The 22257-nt window shown below is 45.7% G+C and overlaps 1 protein-coding gene across 1 annotated transcript in view; it reads right to left on the bottom strand.

Annotated features, from left to right (window-relative positions):
• The window catches only part of SVOP (SV2 related protein), an 83991-nt gene that overhangs the window by 52894 nt on the left and 8840 nt on the right, over positions 1-22257 (bottom strand). The window contains exons 2-5 of the mRNA XM_007448231.1: positions 9902-10062; positions 7294-7379; positions 5738-5836; positions 2507-2578 (exon numbers count right to left, since the gene is read on the bottom strand). Coding sequence (XP_007448293.1) covers positions 2507-2578; positions 5738-5836; positions 7294-7379; positions 9902-10062 — 418 coding nt within the window. The remainder of the gene's footprint in view (positions 1-2506; positions 2579-5737; positions 5837-7293; positions 7380-9901; positions 10063-22257) is intronic.

Genomic DNA, 22257 nt, shown 5'->3' with positions numbered 1-22257 from the left:
GGGCCGACAGAGTTGAGTGATTTGTTCAGGATCAGCAGAGTCAAAACTGGAGTCAGGATTTCTAATGCCCGAAGCTGTACTTTGAATGAGCCACTCCCCCTCTCCAGGACCTTCGATGGCTCCCCATTACCTCTGGCAGAGAACATACACACATGATGCAGGTGCAAATGCAGCAAGGACAGGTGGGCCTGGGTGAATGAAAGAGAACTTGCCCTGCCTTGCCAGCCTCAGCTCCAGCAGAAAGCTAACATCACAGATTGTGGATCCAAAGCTGCCAGATAACCCAGCTTTCCAAAAACCCACACCTCTTTTTACTTTTATGCAAAAATATGTCATTTTTGAAATGGAGGCAACTGATTCAAAATCCCATAAAGCACTGCATGGGATAAATTATAGACATCTGGGGGCCACATCTGGCTCATGGCCCACCTGTTTGCCACCTGGAGCCTGGAAAGGCTTTAAGCTCTTGCTCTAAGAAGCTGAAAGTCTTGCTGCCACTTGGATGCCAGGCCTGCAACCCCAAAGGAGCATGCTGATCTCATTGCCATAAGCATTGCTCAGTCACCTGCAGGACTGTCTGGCTCAAGCCTCCTGGTACTCTCCAATCTTGCTCAAGTACAAGGAAAATAGTCACAGACAAGGAAACCCGAGGATCTTCAAAATATTGAAAAGAGAGGCCCAGTGCCTGCCAGCCACCTCCTTTTCCTCCTTAGAGATAACGTGGTCCTGTAGCCTTTGAACTAGAGGATGACCTGGTCACATTCTAAATCTTTCTTTTTTGAGTTCCAACCAAAAGTAGTTACCATTGATCACGGGCTAACCATGCATCTGTAAATACTGTTCTAAGTGTATTATATGCATTTTCCTTTTTTTTTTTTTTTTTTTTTTTTTTTGCGGTACGCGGGCCTCTCACCGTTGTGGCCTCTCCCGCTGCGCAGCACAGGCCCCAGATGCGCAGCCTCAGCGGCCATGGCTCACGGGCCCAGCCGCTCCGCGGCATGTGGGATCTTCCCGGACCGGGGCACGACCCCGCGTCCCCTGCATCGGCAGGCGGACTCCCAACCACTGCGCCACCAGGGAAGCCCTACATTTTCTTATTTAATCCTCCCAGCAATCATTTGAGTTCCTACTGTTGTCAACCCTATTTTGCAGATGGGAAAACTGAGGCTCAGAGAGGTAAAGCAGCTGTCTCAAGGTTACCTCGCTCTACAGGGGGAGTTACGTTATGAACCCGGATGCATTTATCTCCAACTGCGCAAGGCCACACACCCACAGTCGTCCTTCCTTTCTGCGGCTGCCACAAGTCCCCAGGCTGTATAAACTTCTGTAGGAATCAAAGCATTCTTGGGGCTTCCCTGGTGGCGCAGTGGTTGAGAGTCCGCCTGCTGATGCAGGGGACACGGGTTCATGCCCCGGTCCGGGAAGATCCCACATGCCGCGGAGCGGCTGGGCCCGTGAGCCATGGCCGCTGAGCCTGCGCGTCCGGAGCCTGTGCTCCGCAACAGGAGAGGCCGCAACGGTGAGAGGCCCGCGTACCGCAAAAAAAAAAAAAGAAAGAAAGAAAAGCGTTCCACCGAGTCCTAACCCCATATGTGATCCTCCTGCAAAGTCACGCAGCAGACGCCCTCACAGAAACCTCCCATCTGAGCCAAGGAAGATCAAGGAGCTAAGAGGAGGTTCTCCGAGCTTGCCAAGGCTCACCAGCTGTCTGGCTCGCCTGCTGGTCCTGGAGGAGTTCTGGGGAAGCTTTATAATTAGAGCCGGATCCATCCTCCACGAGGTTGGGCCAGAATTCCATGCTGGGGAGAAGGAGGCTCTACAATCTGGTGGCACTTTCTCTCTCTCTCTCCGGTCACGTCAGCTCTATGTTGGGTGTGGTATTTAGCAAGCTGCTCAGGAGATCTGGAGGAACCCTCTGCAGGCAGCCCCCCTCCAGGCTTCATCTATTTGGGGTGGATGAATGTTCAACTAATCAACTGAATTGCAGGGAATCGTTCAGTGATGTCTCCCAGCAGCCAAGGTCAAGGTGAAGGATGTGAACTCTGGAGCCAGATGCACCTGCATTTTAACACCGGCCTCGCCATTTATTGGCACCGCCGTGAGCTTGGCAAATAGGAAGGATAATGGAAATTGAAGAAACATTTCCTCTGTGTCAAGAGCTTTCTGTCACAAGGGTCATTTACTCCCTGTAACAGCCCTATGGGGAGGACTATTACTATACCATTTACAGATGAGGAAACTGTGGCACAGACAGATTGAGCGCCAAGGGGATGGGGGTGGGCACCACCAGCATCTTCTATGTTCCGAAATGCACATCCTTGGGCCCCACTAGGGATGTGTGATTTCAAGAGTCCATAGCCTCAGAGCAACGTCTTCTCTTTGCCCTTCAGTGTATCTCTGAATTAATTAGACCCCCACCAAATGCTCAGTCAGCGTTAAGTTTTGCTACTTTGATGCCATCACAAAGATAACCCAGAGGACACGAGCTTAGGAGAAGTTGCCTTACTGTTTTCCTGCCATACTGGTCTGAGATGTTTCCCCAGAGGGTAGAACTGGACATCATGCCGACAAAGACCACCTGTGTGGGCAAAGACAGTTTCTGTTAGATAATGACACGGAGCATCGTGGAGAAAGGGAACACCAAATTGAAAGTGTGACGTCACACTCCTGTAATAGGAATGAAGCAAGCTTTACTGAGATTGTGTTGAGATGCAAATACTAGTCTACATGCTTCATGTTACTGTTTAAGCCTCACAACAATCCTACGGGGCGGGTGCTATTATTATCCCCATTTCACAGATGAGGAAACAGAGACTCAGAGAGGGCAGGTCACATGGCCTGGGTCACACAAGTGTAAGTGATGCAGCCTGGGCTGGAATCAGGCTGCATGGCTGCAGAGCTAGTATTTTACCAATTTCTCACCAAACCCAAGAAATGTTTTATGGCTAAAAAAATGTTAAAGGTTGCAAGGTAGAGTTTGGAGGATATGAAAACAGGAGACAGGAGGTTAGGATGGGAGTTGTAAGCCATTAGCAAGAGACAGCAACCATGGAGTGCTCACTGTGTGCTGGGCCAAGTCCTTGTTCCGTTGTTAACCCTTGATCAGAGCAGATGAGTTATAAATGCTCATACCCATTTTATAGATGGGTAGCTTGAGGTTTAGAAGTTTTAAGAAACCTGCTCTTATCCCAGGGAGGAGAGGGTAGAGACAGGTCTTAAACCCAAACAGGCCGACTAAAGCTCTCTTCACTGTTCTATCCTTTACGGAGCACTCACCAAGTGTCAGACACCACACTGAATGCTTTTTCATATGTCTTACCTAATTCTCACAGCAGCCCTAAGGAGTGGGTACTATTATTATCTATTTATTTATTATTATCTATCTACTATTATTGAGAGTCCGCCTGCCGATGCAGGGGACACGGGTTCGTGCCCCGGTCCGGGAAGATCCCACATGCCGCGGAGCGGCTGGGCCCGTGAGCCATGGTTGCTGAGCCTGCGCGTCCGAAAAAAAAAAAAGTGATATGGGACTCCCCTGGTGGCGCAGTGGTTAAGAATCTGCCTGCCAGTGCAGGGGACATGGGTTTAAGCCCTGGTCTGGGAAGATCCCACCTGACACCAAACAGCTAAGCTCGTGCGCTACTGAGCCTGCGCTCTAGAGCCCGTGAGCCACAACTACTGAAACCCGCGCACCTAGAGCCATGCTCCGCAACAAGAGAAGCCACCGCAATGAGAAGCCCACACAACACAACAATGAGTAGCCTCCGCTCGCCACAACTAGAAAAAGCCCACGCACAGCAACGGAGACCTGACACAGCCAAAAATAAATAAATAGATAAATAAATTTTTAAAAAATAAAAAGAGTGATATGAAAACTTTATTTGAACTTTTAATATTTCAATACTCCAGAAATTATATAAACTGCAACTATAATTTTAAAGTTTTAACGTCAATTTAAAAACTTGTGAGACTCCTGGGGGCTGCACAGTTTTTATACAATTCTTTTCTAGATTAGCGAGAGCAAAAGTGTTTGATGATTACTGTCTTGGGGTAAAGTGTGACCTTAGTCATGTGCTAAATGATATCCTTACATCCCGAAAGAGTCAAGCATCCCTGTAAACACCCGTTTTCCCCCATTCTCAGTCTCGCAAGGGAGACCTAGGCACCGCAGAGTACTGGTTATATATAACAGTAATTACGGTAATCTCACACAGTATTGCCTGTGACAGCAACGATGGTCAGTCTCATCCTTCTTACGTACTTTATGCAGCTGAAGCAGCTCCTGCAGTGCCCTAACTTTTCTGCAGAAAACTTGACCATGGAACTTCACTGCTTTACTAACCCATGAGTCCAAATCTGATACCATAGGAAAGTGATCCAGGGCAGTAAGCTGGGGGCAGGGGCTCTGAGTCTGCCTGGCCTTGATTTCAATCCTGCCTCTGCCTCTGACAGGCTGTGTGAGTTTGGGCAAGTCATCGCACCTGTCTGAGACTTAGTGTCCTTATCTGTAGAAATGGGAGGAGTAATAACAGCACCTCTTTCATAGGTTGAGAGGGTTAAAGAGGTAAAGCATGGAAAACCCCTAGCACAGATGCTGGCATGTAAGTGCTCGTTGATAAATGGTGGCTGTTAGGAACCAATGACAAGGGATCAAAAAGGCCTCGCATCACAAAAACACAGACCTGTGATTATTCCTTAGGAGGTATTAGTGAGAATGAGGAATATAAGAAAGAAGAATCATTTACCCGACCTCTACCATGTGCTAGGCACTCTAGGGATTTTGTTGACCATCCGAAGTCAAACAGGCGTTATCACCCCTATTTTGCAGATGATGAAATAGAGCCGAAAGTGTCTCATTCAAGGTCACACATCTCAAGGTAACTAAACCACAAAAATCCAGATGTATGTGCTTATGAAGTTCCTTATTGCCTTGTTGCCAAAGGACAAAGGCACTCAGGCCATTCTAGAACAGTTGTCCATAGAAAAACAGCATTCTGGGAGGCATTCCTAGTCAGCAATGACTGCCACTAGCTAGGCTGTGTGACCTTTTGTGAGTGCACTCTGTACTCATCTTCCTCAGCTCATAACAGTACCTACCTCATAGCGTTGTGAGGATTAAAAAGCACAATGTATATTGCACATATATTGTATACAGTGTATATAAAGCCATTTGCACTGTAAATGCTCAATAAACATTAGCTTTGGTGGGTATCATTATTTTTACCCTCTTATCCAGCCTGGCCATTCCCCTCTCTTTTAGAAGCTTGCCATTGAACTATCTCTGACAAAAATTAAGCGTCTGACTCATGCTCCTCCAAGCCTTAGTTCCAGGGAGCAGCAGCTCCTACGATTTATTGAGCACGTACTATGTTGTTTCCAGTCCTCAAGTCACCCTCATGTGGGAGGAACTGGCATCTCCTTTTTGGAAGAGTGAGGCTTATAAGATTTAAGTGATACGATCAGGTGTGTTCCAGCTTCCTAGCAATTGAGCAGGATATCTGGGGTCCCCAGGTAGCTGGAACCCCCAGGAGAGGTTAGAGTTGGCTGCAAAGCTGCCAGGATACGTGAGATGGAGAAGGGAGGAGGAATCTGAAGTAATGGTGTTTCCATTCAGGGTTTAGTCTTTTCTGCTGAGTCCTTGGCAGCAGAAGGAGGAGGGGGACATCCTACAGAAACCAACCCCACCCTGGGGGGACCAGAAATGTGCACAACAGGAAAGAGCTGCTGGGCTGCCTACCGAGGTCAGCAACGCCACCTGCCAGCTGGGCAGCCTCCACTCGCAGTGCAGCTGCGGCGCAAGGATGCTCAGGATCATCATCTCCATGGCGTCGGCCATCTGCAGGGAGCAAGCAAACATCATGAGGCCAGGATGCTGCCCGGGCCGGGGACGGCTGGCCCCTCACCAAGTCCATGACCCCAAGCGAGTGTGTACAAAAATCCCTCTTCTACCTTGTGCTGAGTGCCCTATCACACATCAAAACACACTGAAAGTTGGGACTTCCCTGGAGGTCCAGTGGTTAAGACTCCACCCTCGCAATGCAGGGGGTACGGGTTTGACCAGGGCGGGGAAGTAAGATCCCACATGCCACTGCAGAGCGGTCAAAAATACAATAGAGGGCTTCCCTGGTGGTGCAGTGGTTGAGAGTCCACCTGCCGATGCAGGGGACACGGGTTCGTGCCCCGGTCCGGGAAGATCCCACATGCGGTGGAGCGGCTGGGCCCGTGAGCCATGGCCGCTGAGCCTGCGCATCTGGAGCCTGTGCTCTGAAATGGAAGAGGCCACAACAGTGAGAGGCCCGCGTACCACAAAAAAAAAAAAAAAAAAAAAATAGATAAATTAAATTTTAAAAAAACACTGAAAGCTCCAGTAGTTAAAACAGTGTGGTGCCACACAGGAACTGACAACTAGACATTCAACATTCTTTGTGTGTGTGTGTGTTCTCCCGTGTTTGAAAAAGCTTACGGGCACTCCCCGAATGAAGTGGTAAAATATCATATTTCGAAAATCAGAAAAACATTTTTATAGAGGTAGAGAGACAATGACCTTTTTCTCAATTAAAAACTAGTTTCTCTTTGGTCATCGTTGATATAGAATTGTCAGTATAGTTAATGAGTGACCTTTTAACATTATTAAAACATACTAGGAGGCCCTGGTAATTAAATATAGTGGTATCTTTACTGGATTAAAGAGACAGAGCAATGGCACAGAAATGAGAGTCAAGAAGCAAACCCAAGTAGCCGTGGGAATGTGGTGGATGATAAAGGCGGCTCTGCAAATTAGTGGGAAAAATGATGTGGGGAAATTGATGACTGTTTGGAAAACTATGTAGTTAAATCTCAGTCTTGCACTAGTCACAGAAATCAATTTCAATTGTATTAACGGTCTAGATGCATTATTTGCTTTAGGTAGATTAAGGAAGTTTGACGAGGGATCATGAGCCCCTTAAAACGAGGGCACATTTTGATCTGCGCATGTTTTTCTAGGGTGAGCCTCACAGATGACATCAGAATCTTATAGAAGCCCTGAGCCTCAAAGGGTTGAGAACCACTTAATTAACCAGAAGCTTCAACATCTCCTTGAGGGCAATTGTCAACCACATCTAATCTCCGCAGCCCCCAACCCCCAGACCTTCATTATCACCCAGGGTCACTCAACCCAAACTCTGCTGACTCAAGCAAAGGCTCTATGTGGAAGGAGCTGTGTCCTTCCATGTAGACCATGGAAAGCCAGTAGAGCAGCACAGGTGTTCCTTGGAAACTGAAGGTGAGGTCACTGTCCCCAGAGATACTTGCCCAAGCCAAGCCGGTGAGAACAGAGAGCTTCCATTGAAATTTTCCAAAACCAATGGCTTCCACCGCATCTTCCACCATGAAAGTATCTGGGAAGGAGAAGGGGGAGGTGAAGGAAGGAGTCAGTGCATCTTGCAGTTGTCCTAGTGTGTGGGGCCTGGGTGGGGGTGGGGGGGTCCCTGGCCAAGCTCTTTAAAGGCAGTGCATGCTGCTTCTAGAACTTATCCTAGAAAAACCTTCCAGCAAGCATGAAGGTATATCTTGCTGCAAAGTCCAATGCAACATCGTTTCTACAAAAGGAAAAATTGGACAACCCAGAATGTCTATCAACAGGGAATTGGTTAAATTATTTTATATATTTATTTAAATGTTTATATATCTACATTATGAAATACAACCCATCTGTTTAAAAATGGGCAGATATAGAAAGATGCATACAGTATATATTGCTAATTTTAAGAAAACAAAGCAAGATGGACCACGGGAAGCAAGATTAAGTGCCCACAGACTGTCGACAGGGTTATCTGTCAGCATTCACTTTTTTGTACATTTCGATCATGTCTGAATGCTTCCTAAATAAACACATATTATTTGTATACTCAGAAAAAAATAAGGATATAATTTAGAAGCTCATAAGTGTTTTGAGAAAGACGAAAAGACTGAATACAATGTGGTGTGCTGGATTGGTTCCTGTAACAGCACTGCTGGGAAAACTGGTGAAATCTGAATGAAGTCTGGAGTTTCCTGGATAGCACCGGTGTTAATTTCTTAGTTTTGACAAGTGTGCCATGGTTAAGTAAGATGTTAACTTTAGGGGAAGCTGCATGAAGAGTATATGAAAAAATAACGAACAGACAAAAAAGATTTTGAGAAAGACAAAAAGAGTACAAGAGAACTCTCTGTGCTATCTTTGCAACTTTTCTGTAAATTTAAAATAATCCAGGGACTTCCCTGACAGTCCAGTGGTTAAGACTCTGCGCTCCCAATGCAGGGGGCACAGGTTCAATCCCTGGTCGGGGAACTAAGGTTCGCATGCTGCACAGCAAGCTCCCCCCCAAAAAAGTCCAAAATAAAAAGTTAACTAAAAAATAAAAATACTAAAGGAGCATGCTGGGTGGCCTTCCTGTGGGGCCTCTGAGGATCTCATCAGCCTCTGCTTGGAGTTGTCATCTTATTAGAATTTCAATCATGGGCCCCTTATAGCAATCATAATTTTCTCTAGAAGTATGAGCTGGTTTTTATCACACCGGCAGGGTCTGGTTTCCTTCAGTAAACATACTAAGGAGAAAGCAGAGTGAGTTCTATAACATCATCAATAATAAGAACAGTAATAGTAATAATATAATGGTGTCTTTATGGAGTGCTCCCTGTGGGTCAGGCACTGCCCTAAGAGCTTGATGTACATTATCTCATTTACTCCCTGTCACAACAAGTAGTTAAGGCTCAGTCTTAGCCCCATTTTACAGAGGAGGACATGAACTTGCCCACTGTTAATGTAGCTGGCACACTGAGATCTGGGAATTGAGCCCAGATCAGCCTGAGCCTGAAGCCACTGCTTCTAACCTCTGCCTCCCCTTCCTCCCCAGTCATTGCCTCCTTAGAGCTGCCAACAACAGGCCTTGGACTCAAGCCACTAATCCTCTCTCTTGTTGGGAATCTCTTTCAGGGATGCATTGAATGTTTTCATCCATCAGCATCGTCAGGTGGTGAGGGGAGACCAGGTTCCCTAGCACCGCTTCAAGTCTCTTGTTTGACCATCTGTATTCAGAGGAAGCACAGGGTCATGGGTAGGAATGTGGGCTCTGAGGCCAGATTTCCTGGGTGTAAATCCAGCTTGGCTAAGTTCTAGCTGTGTGACCCTGGGCAAGATACTTAACCTTCTGTACTTCTGTGTCCTCTCCTGGAAAATGGGAAAGATAATCGTAATACTTCCAACTGGAACTGTTGTGAAGATTAAATGGGTAATATGTGTAAAGTGCTTAGAAGAGTGCCTGGCACAGAGTAAATCCTCAGCCTGTGTCTGCTGCTCTAATCACTACTGTCATCTTCACAATCACCATTGCCACCATCATCATTACATTATCATCAGCACCATCATCATCACCATCACCATCACCTCCACCACCCTCATTATCACCATCACCATCACCATCTCATCATCATCATCATTATCATCTCTATCACCATCACCATCATCATCACCTCCACCACCCTCATTATCACCATCACCATCACCATCATCATCACCATCACCATCTCATCATCATTATCATCTCTATCACCATCATCATCACCATCACCATCTCATCATCATCATCATTATCATCTCTATCACCATTATCATCATCATCATCATCATCATTGTGGCTGCCATCCTCAGCCAAGTGTTAGTCAATGTTGTTGACTGTCAGGGATTATAATATAACCTTGCCTGCTGAAGAAAGCCATGTAGGTCCAGCCCCACACTTCCAGTGTCACCCCTGGCCTCCAGGCCCTCCTACCTGCCCCTTCACAAGATCCCTCTGAGCATACCACCTGGAGAGGCAACCCTGGTGCCTCAGAGCCCCTGACTGTGGCCTGGGCCGATGCCCCAACTGCAGGGTCCCCTCACCGTCGGTGGGATTGGCAAACTCCTTAGGCACAGCTGCCCCATCATCCAGCTCGACGGCCTCTAGGCCTGCACGGACCCCTTCAATCTGGACCTCATGCTCTCCCGAAGCCGTGTCGTCCTCTGACCTTGCACTCTCGCCTGTGCGACGGAATTTCACCACCCTAGAGGACAGAGCAAATCTGGTCATGATGGCTAGAACTCCTCCTCAATGGCCTTGCAGTATAGCTGTTGTGTCCAAGACAGGTGACAAGCTTTCTCTCATGGTCTAGAGAGTTGAGTGGGTGGAGGAGAGGTGGGGGTGGGCATTTCTGTTGAGTTGGACTGTGGGGAGGGTGACAACTTTAAGGGCTGCCTAGTACAGTTGGATGGGTTGGGCACTGCACAACTCCAGGGGGAGCCCTGTTCACATGGTAAGTTATGTGAATAAGGATATCCTTGCACTAGACCTAAAAACTGGCTGGAAGTACATGTGTTTCAGAATTTACATTCCTCTATCTATATCTAATGGAAGTAACAATTTGGTCACCTAAGGGTAACATTATGCCCACCAAAAGTTGCCCACACAGTTGTTTTTTTTTTTTTATTTAAAGTGTATGCCAATGTTTTAAAATTAGGAGAATTCACATAAAAATCCAGATTCCCGACATCTCTTTCAAAGTAGAATATCTGGCCATCTGGGGCACACATTCTAATAAGGGACCAACGTGGCTAGACCAGGGCAGTGTATCCCCTGTAGATGGGACACACAATGCACAGGTGACCACAGTCTTGTCCTCTCCAAATAACCTCCAGCCCTGACAGTCTCCTGCCACTTATCTTTATACTTGCTCTGTGTTCCACTCACTTGGCACTGCGTCCCCTTTGTCTGGCTCTGTAGGCATTTGAGTTTGAGACCCCATGGACTCCACTCTCAACACAATACATTCCTTCACACTGTGCTGCTTCTTGTTACTTTGGGAAACGCCTTGACTTTTCTGAGCAGCAACTTCTTAATCTGGGACTCAGAGGCAAAAATACATGTCTCAAAAAAAAAAAAAAATACATGTCTCCTCCAATTTCCTCACCCCCAAACACAAAACTCCTGCTCTCTGTCAGCCCTGTGGTGAGTTTCAGGGTGACGGCAGTAACAGGAGAGATGAGTCCCTACCCTCCCAGGACAGAGTCATATGGAACGAGTAATGCCCATTTCTCCCAGAGCTTTGAAAAACGGAGTCTGCGATGACATGGGCATGAAGGGCAGAGGGCTGATGAGGGACTGGAGGGCAAATCTGGGCAACGTTTTTAAAAGGTAAAAATGGAGAAATTTCTAAGTAAAAAATATTGCTATCAACATCATCATCAATTAATTATTGCATTATTCCATACATCTCACCAAGAATAACTGGTACTCTGGCATAGAAAGGGTAAATCTTCAGATTCCAGAAGCCTGGCGAACATTCCCTGCTTGTGAATTTGGAGAAAAGACAGATGAAATCACGGCAATTTTGTAAATACCTGAAACTCCATTTGATTGCAAGGCTGGGCTTGGAAAGCTCCAGTTGTCAATCTCATCTTGTGTTGGAAATACGCGGCAGAGTGTAGAGCACAGGGTTTGCAGGCGGATCGGCTGGGATTGAAGCTTGGAGCAAACACTCCATCCCATCCACTACCACCACTGCACTCTCCACCACGCCCACCACCGTCTAGCAGCATCTGTGCCTCGTTCTAGGTGTTGCTTTCCATGCACTCGTTCGGCACGACAGCTCTATTAGGTTGGTATTATTATCACCATTTTACAGATAAGAAAACTGAGGCCCCAGAAGTCACAGGACTTACCCCTGGTCACAGAGCTAAAAAGGCATGGAGTCAGGGTTCACCCCCAGGTCTGTCTGATCAAAACCTCATGTTTCTGGCCAAAGACAGGATACCATTCAAACCCTTCCATTACTCCCCATTTACTCCATTCCCTGCATCCAAAATCTTTTATTTTGAAATATTTAAAGAATATAAGATTGGGCTTCCCTGGTGGCGCAGTGGTTGAGAGTCCGCCTGCCGATGCAGGGGACACGGGTTCGTGCCCCAGTCCGGGAAGATCCCACATGCTGCGGAGCAGCTGGGCCTGTGAGCCATGGCCACTGAGCCTGAGCATCCGGGAAACAAAACAAAACAAAACAAAACAAAAAAACTACATTGCTCCGCAACGGGAGAGGCCACAGCAGTGAGAGGCCCGCGTACCGCAAAAAAAAAAAAGAATATAAGATTGAATAGATATCAATGAGAGAAATGTCTTTGATTCTGCTGTCCCACTTAAAGACTAGACACTACTAGTAGGTTGAACCATACGAAATTGCCAACATTTGACCATAATTCAGTTGAAGCCACCATGTCTCTTTTCCAGTCTCTCTCTCTCACATTTTCATCGTTAATACTCTTTCTTGATCAGTGCTCTTTACAGGCATCGTTATTGGACTTCACCCTCACAATAACCCTGATAGGTGGTGACCATTACCATCCCCACAGCATAAGATATACCTATAGTCACTCTGAGCCTCAGTTTACCTTGCTATAAATTAGGTGTAATAGTTTTGTCATAGGTCGAATTCCTTAGAAGCAAAGCCTAAAATGGGATTCTCTTTTTTCAACTGTGGTAAAATACACATAACATTAAATTCAACATTGTAACCCTGTTTAAGTGTAGAGTTCTGTGGCATTAAATACATTTACAATATTGTGCAACCATCACCACTGTCCATTTCCAGAACTTTTTCATCTTCCCAAACTGAAACTCTGTACCCACTAAACACTAACTTCCAATCCCCTTTCCCCACCAGCCCCTGGCAAGAACGATTCTACTTTTTGCCTCTATGAATTTGACTATTCTAGGGACCCCACATAAATGGAATCATACAGTAGTTGTCTTTTCGTGATTGGCTTATTTCACTTAACATCTTCAAGGTTCATTCATCTTGTTACATGTGTCAGAATTTCCATCCTTTTAAAGGCTGGATAATGTTCCATTGTACGAAATGTGATCCACAGGGAGCTCTGGAGTGTGAATTGTACCATGGAGATTGTCCCACCCAGAGGTCTGGGGGCTTGGCTCGAATCAGTCAATCACTGGTCATGCCACCCCAGAGATGGAAGGCATAACTTCCCAGGTATCCCCAGGTGAAGTGGCTCCCCTCAGTCAAAGGAAACCCTCCAGAGGTGACTGCAGCTGTGAGCTGTGAGCACCCATGATTGGCAGCAGCTGGGGGAATGATCAATCTGGTAAAGGGAATCTGGGACAGGCACCAAGGGTATCTGCTACAAATAATAGCCCTCCAACCATACAGCTATTTATTGAGCACTTATTAAGTGCTAAGAGCTATGCCTTTTACATTAACTCCTGTTAGTTACCCTGATGATCAACCTATGAATTAGTTAATGTTATTATCCCCATTGTACTGATGAGAAAACAAATGCTCAGAGAGGTTAAGACACTTGCCTGAGGTCACACAGCTTGAAAGAACTGAGGCTTCAGCCTGGATATCTTTGGTATTAGAGCCCTGGGTCCTAATCACTAAGCATCAGCGCCTCTCGCGAGCATTCACCTGTATCTGGGGAATGAATGTGAAGCCCAAACTCAACTGCCCTGTGTGCGTGGGCTTGCCAGGGAGTGGATAACGACGTGACCTGGAGCAGGAATCGAAAGGCACCGCTCGATTCCAGCCTGGCTGACAGCTCTTCACGTTGTCACATTTGTGCAGGGGCTCTTGAGCTGGTCGGAGCCTCGAAATCCCTGCGGGGCTGGTCACAACACAGAATTCGGGGCCCCACTCCAAGAAGGTGTGACTCAGGAAGTCTCGGTTGGAGACTGAGATTTTGCATTTCCAGCACGTTCCCAGGTGGTGCTGCTCTGGCTGATCCAGCGACCGAATTAGCGCACTAGAGGCAGGCAAACAATTCTGCCCACCCCACCTTCCCCACCCCTACTGCTGAGGGGCGGAGGCTCCTACTCTGTTGGCTGAACTGGGTGCCTGCAGCTTACCCTCCTCACCGGAGAGGCCCAGAACCCCTGTGGCACGGGACTCAGACAAACATCCCTGCAGTTCAGAGCTGGGGCTTCCTTTGCAGCTGGAAGGCAGGTGTCACATGGGAGCAAAGGCCAGGAGACAGACTGCCTTAGGCTTAGATATCTGGCATGAAGTTGGAATCTGGGGCTTCATTTAAGCAACACTTTTACAGCAAGAGCACCATTTTATTCACAGTATGCATTGTGTTGGCCAAAAAGTTCGTTCGGGTTCTTTGTAAACGAAGTTTTTGGCTACCCCAAAATTTATTTGGGGGTAGCTCTGGAGGGATGCTGATGGGGATTATGGGGATGCTCTGAAGCCAGTGCCTACAAACTGAGTCTCAAAGCCCCCAAACCATACTGATGTGTAGCATTTGCCAATATCTGTGGGGTAAATACTCCCACTGTGACCAATTTTAAGCTCTCAATGGTTAAATAACAGGCTCTGAGATGTTCTGAATATTTAACAATCTGCTCACTAGAGCTTCTGTGAGCAGCCTCCAGCATAACTACTGTAAAAAGTCCTCAAATCACTGTCACAAGCTACAACACAGATGAACCTTGAAACACGATGCTGAGTGAAAGAAGCCAGACACAGAGAGTCACACATGTATGATTCCATTTATGTGAAGCAACTTCATAGAGACAGAAAGCAGATCAGTGGTTGCCAGGGGCGGGGGAAAGAGGGATGGGGAGTGACTGCCTAATGGGTACAGAATTTCCTTTTGCGGTGATGAAAATGTTCTGGAATTAGATAGAGGTGAAGGTTGTACAACGTCCATGTTCACAGCAGCACTATTCACGATAGCCCAAAGGTGAAAACAACCCAGGTGTCCATCAGTGGATGAGTGGACAAGCTAAATACAGTCTATACATAAAATGGAATATTATTCAGTTTCAAAAAAGGAAGGGAAAGGGGAATTCCCTGGTGGTCCAGTGGTTAGGTCTCTGTGCTTTCACTGTCAAGGGCCCAGGTTCAATCCCTGGTGAGGGAACTGAGATCTCACAAGCTGCACAGCCAAAAAACAAACAAAAAACAGAAACAAAAAAGGAAGGAAATTCTGACACATGCTGTAATATGGATGAACCTCGAAGACATGCTAATAAGTGAAATATGCCAGTCCCCAAAAGACAAATACTGCATTACTCCACTCATATAAGATACTTAGTCAAATTCAGAAACAGAAAGTAGAATGGTGGTTTCAGGGGTTGGGAGAGGAAGGAATGGGGACTTAGTGTTCAATAGGTACAGTTTCAGTTTGGGACGATGAAAACTTTCCGGAGATGGATGGTAGTGATGGCTGCACAACAATGTGAAGCCCTTAATGCCACAGAACTGTACTCTTAAAAATGGTTAAAATGGTAAATTTTATCTTATGTGTATTTTGTCATTCCCCCTCCCCCCAAAAGCCCCAAACCCTCAACCCTTAGCACTGCCATGGATATTATTACTTCTTAGTGAAATAAGTCTGACAGAGAAAGACAAATACTGTATGTTATCACTTATATGTGGAATCTAAAAGATGAAACAAACTAGTGAATGTAACAAAAAAGAAACAGACCTGTGGATATAGAGAACAAGCAAGTGGTTACCAGTGGGGAGAGGGAAGGGGGTAGGGACAAGATAGGGGTATGGGATTGAGATATAAACTACTATGTATAAAATAGATAAGCAGGGCTTCCCTGGTGGCGCAGCGGTAGAGAATCTGCCTGCCAATGCAGGGGACACGGGTTCGAGCCCCGGTCTCGGAAGATCCCACATGCCGTGGAGCAACTAGGCCTGTGAGCCACAACTACTGAGCCTGCGCGTCTGGAGCCTGTGCTCCGCAACAAGGGAGGCCGTGACAGTGAGAGGCCCGCGCACCGCGATGAAGAGTGGCCCCCGCTTGCCGCAACTAGAGAAAGCCCTCGCACAGAAACGAAGACCCAACACAGCAAAAATAAATAAAATAAATTAATAAACTCCTATCCCCAACATCTTCAAAAAAAAAAAAAAGATAAGCAACAAGGATATATTATACAGCACAGGGAATACAGCCAATATTTTATAATAATATAAATGGAGTCTAATCTTTAAAAGTTGTGAATCACTATGTTGTACACCTGAAACCAACATAATATTGTAAATCAACTATACCTCAATAAAAAATTTTATGTATATATCCACATGTATTTTGTAATTTTTATATGCAAATAATTACATATGTATATAAATATATATTTGTATATAGTTATAAATTTATATATATTTATACATTTATAGATCAATATATAAATTAATGTTTCTAAGTATATTTGTAAATATAAATAAATACGTATTTAAATATAATACATGTAGATGTATATACTACTACATAGATATTCCTGCACATTGTGAGGAAAGCTGCAAATAAAACGAACCTGATGCAGTGAGAGGCTGACGGGGGCGGAGGGTGACATTTCAACTCTGCAAGCCACCAAGGGGTGGTGCGAAGTGGGCTCCAGGGAGGGAACAACAAAGGAGTAGGACACCCTGTCCCCAGGAAGCAACCTCGCAAATCAAAAACATAAATAGTCCCCAAGCTGTTTGTAGAAGATAGAAATGTAGAGAATTATTAAGCGCAGTAAGGAAATGAACATTCATGTGCATTATCAATGCCTTTTCAGGGGTGAGGGGAAGGCCCATGGCTCGCCCTTGACTCTGCAGGTAACGTCACAGAAGGAGACGGCTTTGTGGCCTCTGACACTCTCCCTCCCATCACATCCTCTCCTCCAGGACCGTCCAAGGCTCTGTGCTTCCTTCTGTGACTAATAGCGACCACTGCAACCTTTTGGGAAGGTAATCTGTGTTACCTTTCAAATTTTTCAGTGCTTTGAGCTCTCCCCCAGCATGCGTTCTGCTGGCAGTTCATTGTGGGGACAGCCACAGTAGGCAACGATTTACCCTACAAATAACAGCAGATATGGACTGTTAGCTTGCGTGTGTCAAGTCTAGTGTTTGCACTGTGCATCGATTATCTTATTTATTCCCACTTTCATTGTCCCCTTTTTACAGATGAGGACACTCAAGCACAGTGGGGCTGGGAGCTTGCCCAAGGTCACACAGTAAGTGTCTAGGCTTTGGCAAAGCCATTGGATTTCAGTGTCCCTGCTCCCAGCCACTCTGCTGTATTCTCTTCTGGTGCTAGCACACTCTTTGCAGCTTTGCTGCGGTGATACCAAACCGGAAACAATCTTCAGGAAAGGAGTAATTAGATAGATGATGGCACATCCACTAAAGAAAATGTTAAAAAAAATTTTTATTTATATTGATCTGTACCACATTAGCCGAAGGTGGAAACAACTTGAGTGGTCATCAGTGGATGAATGGAGAAACAAAGTGTGGTCTATCCATACAATGGAATATTATTCAGTCTTAAAAAGGATGGAAATTCTGACCCGTGCTACAACATGGATGTACTTTGAAGACATAGTGCTAAGTGAAATAAGCCCAACACGAAAGGACAATTATTGTACGAGTCCACCTATCTGAGAGGGCCTAGAATAGTCAAATTCACAGAGAGAGAAAGTACAACAGTGGTCACCAGGTGATGGGGGGCGGTGCGGAGGGGAATGGGGAGTTAGTGGTTAATGGGTACAAAGTTTCAGTTGCGAAAGATAAGAAAATTCTGGAGATGGGTGGCGGGAAAGGTAACACAACATTGTGAATGTAATTCATACCGCTAACTGTACAATTTAAATTGTTGAAATGGTAAACTTTATTATGTATATTTTAACGCAATAAACACACACACAATAAACACACTCACACGTTGGTTGCAAGAACCAACAGGAAAAGATTGCTGGGACTCATTTCTTTTTTCGGCTGCACCATGCAGCTTGCGGGATCTTAGTTCCTCAACCGGGTATCAAACCTGGGCTTCCGGCAGTGAGAGTGCTGAGTCCTAATCACTGGACCACCAGGGAATTCCCTCTGGGGCTCCTTATTAAATGTGCTAGACTATGGTCCCGTGATCTAGGTCCTCGGTACTAAGACTTAAGTGTGGTCTTGAACCAGAGGCCCCAGCCTCCCCTAGGGATGTGGTAGAAATGCTGAGTCTCGGGCCCTGACCCAGATCTACTGAATCAGCATCTGCATTTTATAACCAGGTCCCTAGTGAATTTGTGTGCATGTTCAAGTGGGCTCAAGAATATTTTTGGTTCTACAGTCGAACATTCTGGAAGGATACTTAAGAAGCCTAAGACTGGTTGCTTCTGGGAAGGAGGATTGGATGGGAATGGGGAGTTTTAAGGAAAAGAAATTTTTTTTTTAACTTTTCATTGTGGATCCCACTGCAATATGTAAATTTTTTAACCTGCACATCTATTAGTTAAATAATCAATGTAAATCACAATAGCGACTATTCACAGAGCTCTTGTTGGTCTTATAACATCAGCTAAGCATGTTACAGACTTGTTGGGCTGTGAAATGGGATGAGGACAGGCTTGCAGGACGGCCGTGAAGATTAACTGAGATTGACGAACGGGAAACTGAGGAGCATGGTGTCAATATTGGCTTTCCTCCAACCCAGCTTGGTTCAAGTCACCTTTCTGCCTTGAGCGTGGAGTACACTGACCTTTGTGAAATTTGACTTTGAGAAAATGGCTTAGCTCCCTGGAATTTTAAACCAGGATGAGTTCACATTCCTTCTCTGGCAATTCACTAGAAGCCAGGGACCTTTATTTATTAGAACTTGTTTTAAGACGAATGTAAAGAGAGACCTCTGACATTAAATTATAGTCAGAAAGCCAGACTACATTTTGAATCGGCTGGGTTCCTGAAAGCAGTTATCAGCTACATGTGCCAAGATTTCCCGAGGGAAAAGAAAAAGTAATATGACAGAAAAAGAAAATAGCAGTGGCATATGTTAAATATATGAGGGCTTCGAAACAAGCTGGCTAATTTCTTGGCATTTGTTGTGTATATATAGCATATAATTTACCAAAATAGCAGGGAACATTTGTTTTACATAATTTTGCTACTGAAAGAAGATAAGAGCTTGAGGAAATAGCTGTCAACCCAAAGATCTCGCTTGTACCATGATGTAATTCACCTCCGTACCTTAAGTTAGGGTCTGAGACTTGACTAGGGTAAAGACTTGATTTCTTTTTATCTCAGCTTCCGGATATTTATCCCCTGAGTTCGTGAATCTATCAGACTGAAAAGGAAGCTTGTACCTAGGTGTGACTATTACAGGGTAGCATTTAATGTCTGAAGAGAGGGGGACTGTCATAGAAAGAAGAGCCCAACTCTGCAAACAGACTGATTTGGGTGTGAATCCCCTGCCCACCCCATTCAGTAGCTATGAGGTTAGGTTACTTTACTTCTCTGAGTCTCAGTTTCCTGCTGGTAGAAGGGAAATGGTAATTCCTATCTCACGGGGTTGCCATGGAGAAATAAGTTTACTGAGTGCTGACTATGTGCTGAAGGTTGGGATACAATAGGAGATACAATACACCTGCCCTCCTGAAGTAGATGCCCTAGCTGGGAAGACAGTTAACGTACTAGTAACAAGAAATCATTATACATTTGCAAATGAATGAATCTTGAGAGGGAAACAGACAGGGTGCCAAGATAGAGAATGACTGGAGGGAAGAGTAGTCAGGTTAGACTTCCCTGAGGTCTGAGAACCAGGAGAGTCCCACACAGACAGGGGAGGAGGAGAGAGAACAGCCAGTGCAAAGATCCGGAGGTAGGACCAAGGAGTCGAGGTCAGAGAAACAGGCTGAATTATAGAGAGCTCTGGAGACCACAGGGAGGATTTTTCATGTTATCCTAAGACCAATGGGATGCCACTGAAAGGTTTCAAGTAGGGGTGACACAGTGGAAGATTATCAGAGTTGATTTAGGGAAGATCATTCAGGCACATTTTTCTACAAGAAGAGGAACAGATTGGGGAGACTGTTTTAAAATATAGGTTTTAAAAAAATATTTTGTGTGTCACACTTAATTTATTTATTCATTTATTGGCCCCGCAGCATGTGGGATCTTGTTCCCTGACCAGTGATCGAACCCGTGCCCCCTGAATTGGAAGGGCAGTCTTAACCACTGCACTGCCAGTGGAGTCCCTAAAATACAGGTTTTATTATTATTTAGGTGTGGCAAGGCAAACAGATCAGGAGACAACTGCCTTTGAAAAGATTAGACTCTGTTATACTCACAGATTCCAAGAAGAGGGGAAAGCACATGGCACCTGGGAAGCCCAATGGGAAAGCACCAGCGTCAATAACGAGGCAAGAGTGAGGGGGAAATGAGGGCAAGAGTCTTTACTGTGGTTTCCATAGGAAGGAAAAGGTGACGCAGGGTCACCAGGCTGAGGATTGGCTCGTCTAAGTAATTTCTCCAGGCTCTGAGCGTAGGGACTGTCTCCAGTTGTCTGGGATTTGGCTCTGGAGTGATTAGGGCAGGTGCATTAATGGGTCTGGATTGCTTGGTTTGCACACGAAAAGTACACTGGCAGGTGAGTTATTTACTAATTAACCCTGGGAGGGGAGTGCCCTCCAGGACCTTTGAGGCCCTAAGATGTCAAAACATCAGAACATAGAAAATAAAAAGCATGATTAACACACAAAGATGGGGAGAGAGAGCAGGGAGACTGTGTGGTCAGCTGAGTGAGAAGTGATGGCGGCTTGGACCAGGGGGTACAGCAGGGTGGGTGGGCAGTGGGGTGCCGAAGCTTCTATTATTCACCTCCTCACCCTGACCCCCCACTCTTCCAATCAGTAGAGGAAAACAGCCACACAGGGAGGCCCATTTGCAAAGCTAAGCAGCAAAGGGCCGAGTTATAACAAGTGTCCTCGGGTTTGGGAAACTCAGTCAACAAAACTGACGACCAGCACCCCTTAGCTCCGTCCCAGGTACTCAGCTACATCACACTGGGACTTCTTTGGAACCTGAAACCTACTGACAAATGGGGTTAGATGCTGTGGGCCTGGAACAGAGAAACTGCCAGGGCCACTGACAAATAGACTTGCTTTGTCTCCTTCAGGATAAGACCTGGGGACTCGCTGATCTGCCTGATTTGGTTAGAGTCTTCTCAGGGGCTGAACCTCTGTCTTCCAATATTTGAACTTCTGGCATGTGAAAGAAGGTGCTTGTGCAAGTTGGACCCTGAGGATAGAGCTTGAACTGCTGGATATAAAGAGGGAAACAGATTTCAACGAACATAAGGAGGCTTCTCAGGTAGAGAAGTCCAGAGATGAAAAAGGCTGCTTTAGATGGTAGTGGGCTCCCCTTCATGAAAGGTCTAGGAAAGGCAGGTGTCCACGTGTATGGACTCAGGAGTAATGATGTTTAATACGTAGCACTCAGCATGCCAAGGGCAAGCCTAAATGCTATATATACTTATATACAGTAAATATATAGGTAGCATATATAGCCTTTTTTTTTGAGTTTTTGTGGCATTATATTTAGTCATCTTGGCTGCTTTAATCACATTGTCGTTGTTTATTTTTTGGCTGCTGCTGCTGCATGGCATGTGGGACCTCAGTTCCCCGACCAGGGATCGAACCCACGCCACCTCCATTGGAAGCACGGAGTCATAACCACTGGACCGCCAGGGAAGTCCCTAGCATATGTATATCTTATATAATCTCTTCAGCAACCCTAAGAGGGAGGTGTTATTAATATCCCCAGTTTACAGACAAGTAAACTGAGGCTCTGGTCCAAGTCCCCTAGAGTATATATAGTATCCTAGGTTCCTGGCCTGAGTAGCTCCAGAACCCGTGATCTGAACCAGTAGCAGATGCTTCTCTGAGGCCAAAAGTACCCCCTAGGGAACCAATTACAATGCCGATTCCTAACCATTCTCCAGACCTAAAGCTTTTGCATATCTGCAGAGCAGAGCCCATGAATCTGAATTTTAATAAGATGTTGATGGTGGCCACAGATGTTTAGAAGCCACCACTTGGATCCCCTCTTGCATGGAATTGAGAATATGAGGTATAAGGGGTTGGAGTGATGACTTTTAAGGTCCTTTCCGTTCCTGAATGTCTAGAAGTCTATAATTAATGGAAAACATAGTTCTCTGTGGATTTTATTTTTTTGTATTTTCCTGCCACCCCCCATTGACCTGAATAGCATTGAGCTTGTTCCCTGGATAATGGGCCAATAGCTTATATTCTAGACAAAAGGCAATGAACACAAATAAATAACAGTTAAAATTTGTTAAGCCCTCACCACGTGCTGAGAGCTCCACTAAGTATTTTACGAGCCTTATGCCCTGTGAGGTGGACACTATTACTATCCCCACTTTACAGATGATGAAACTGAGGCCCGGAGAAGAAAAGTAACTTGACCAAGGTT

Source organism: Lipotes vexillifer, unplaced genomic scaffold (assembly GCF_000442215.2).
Source record: "Lipotes vexillifer unplaced genomic scaffold, Lipotes_vexillifer_v1.1 scaffold236, whole genome shotgun sequence".
Lineage (NCBI taxonomy): Eukaryota > Metazoa > Chordata > Mammalia > Artiodactyla > Lipotidae > Lipotes > Lipotes vexillifer.
This window is presented reverse-complemented; position numbering and strand designations above follow the sequence as displayed.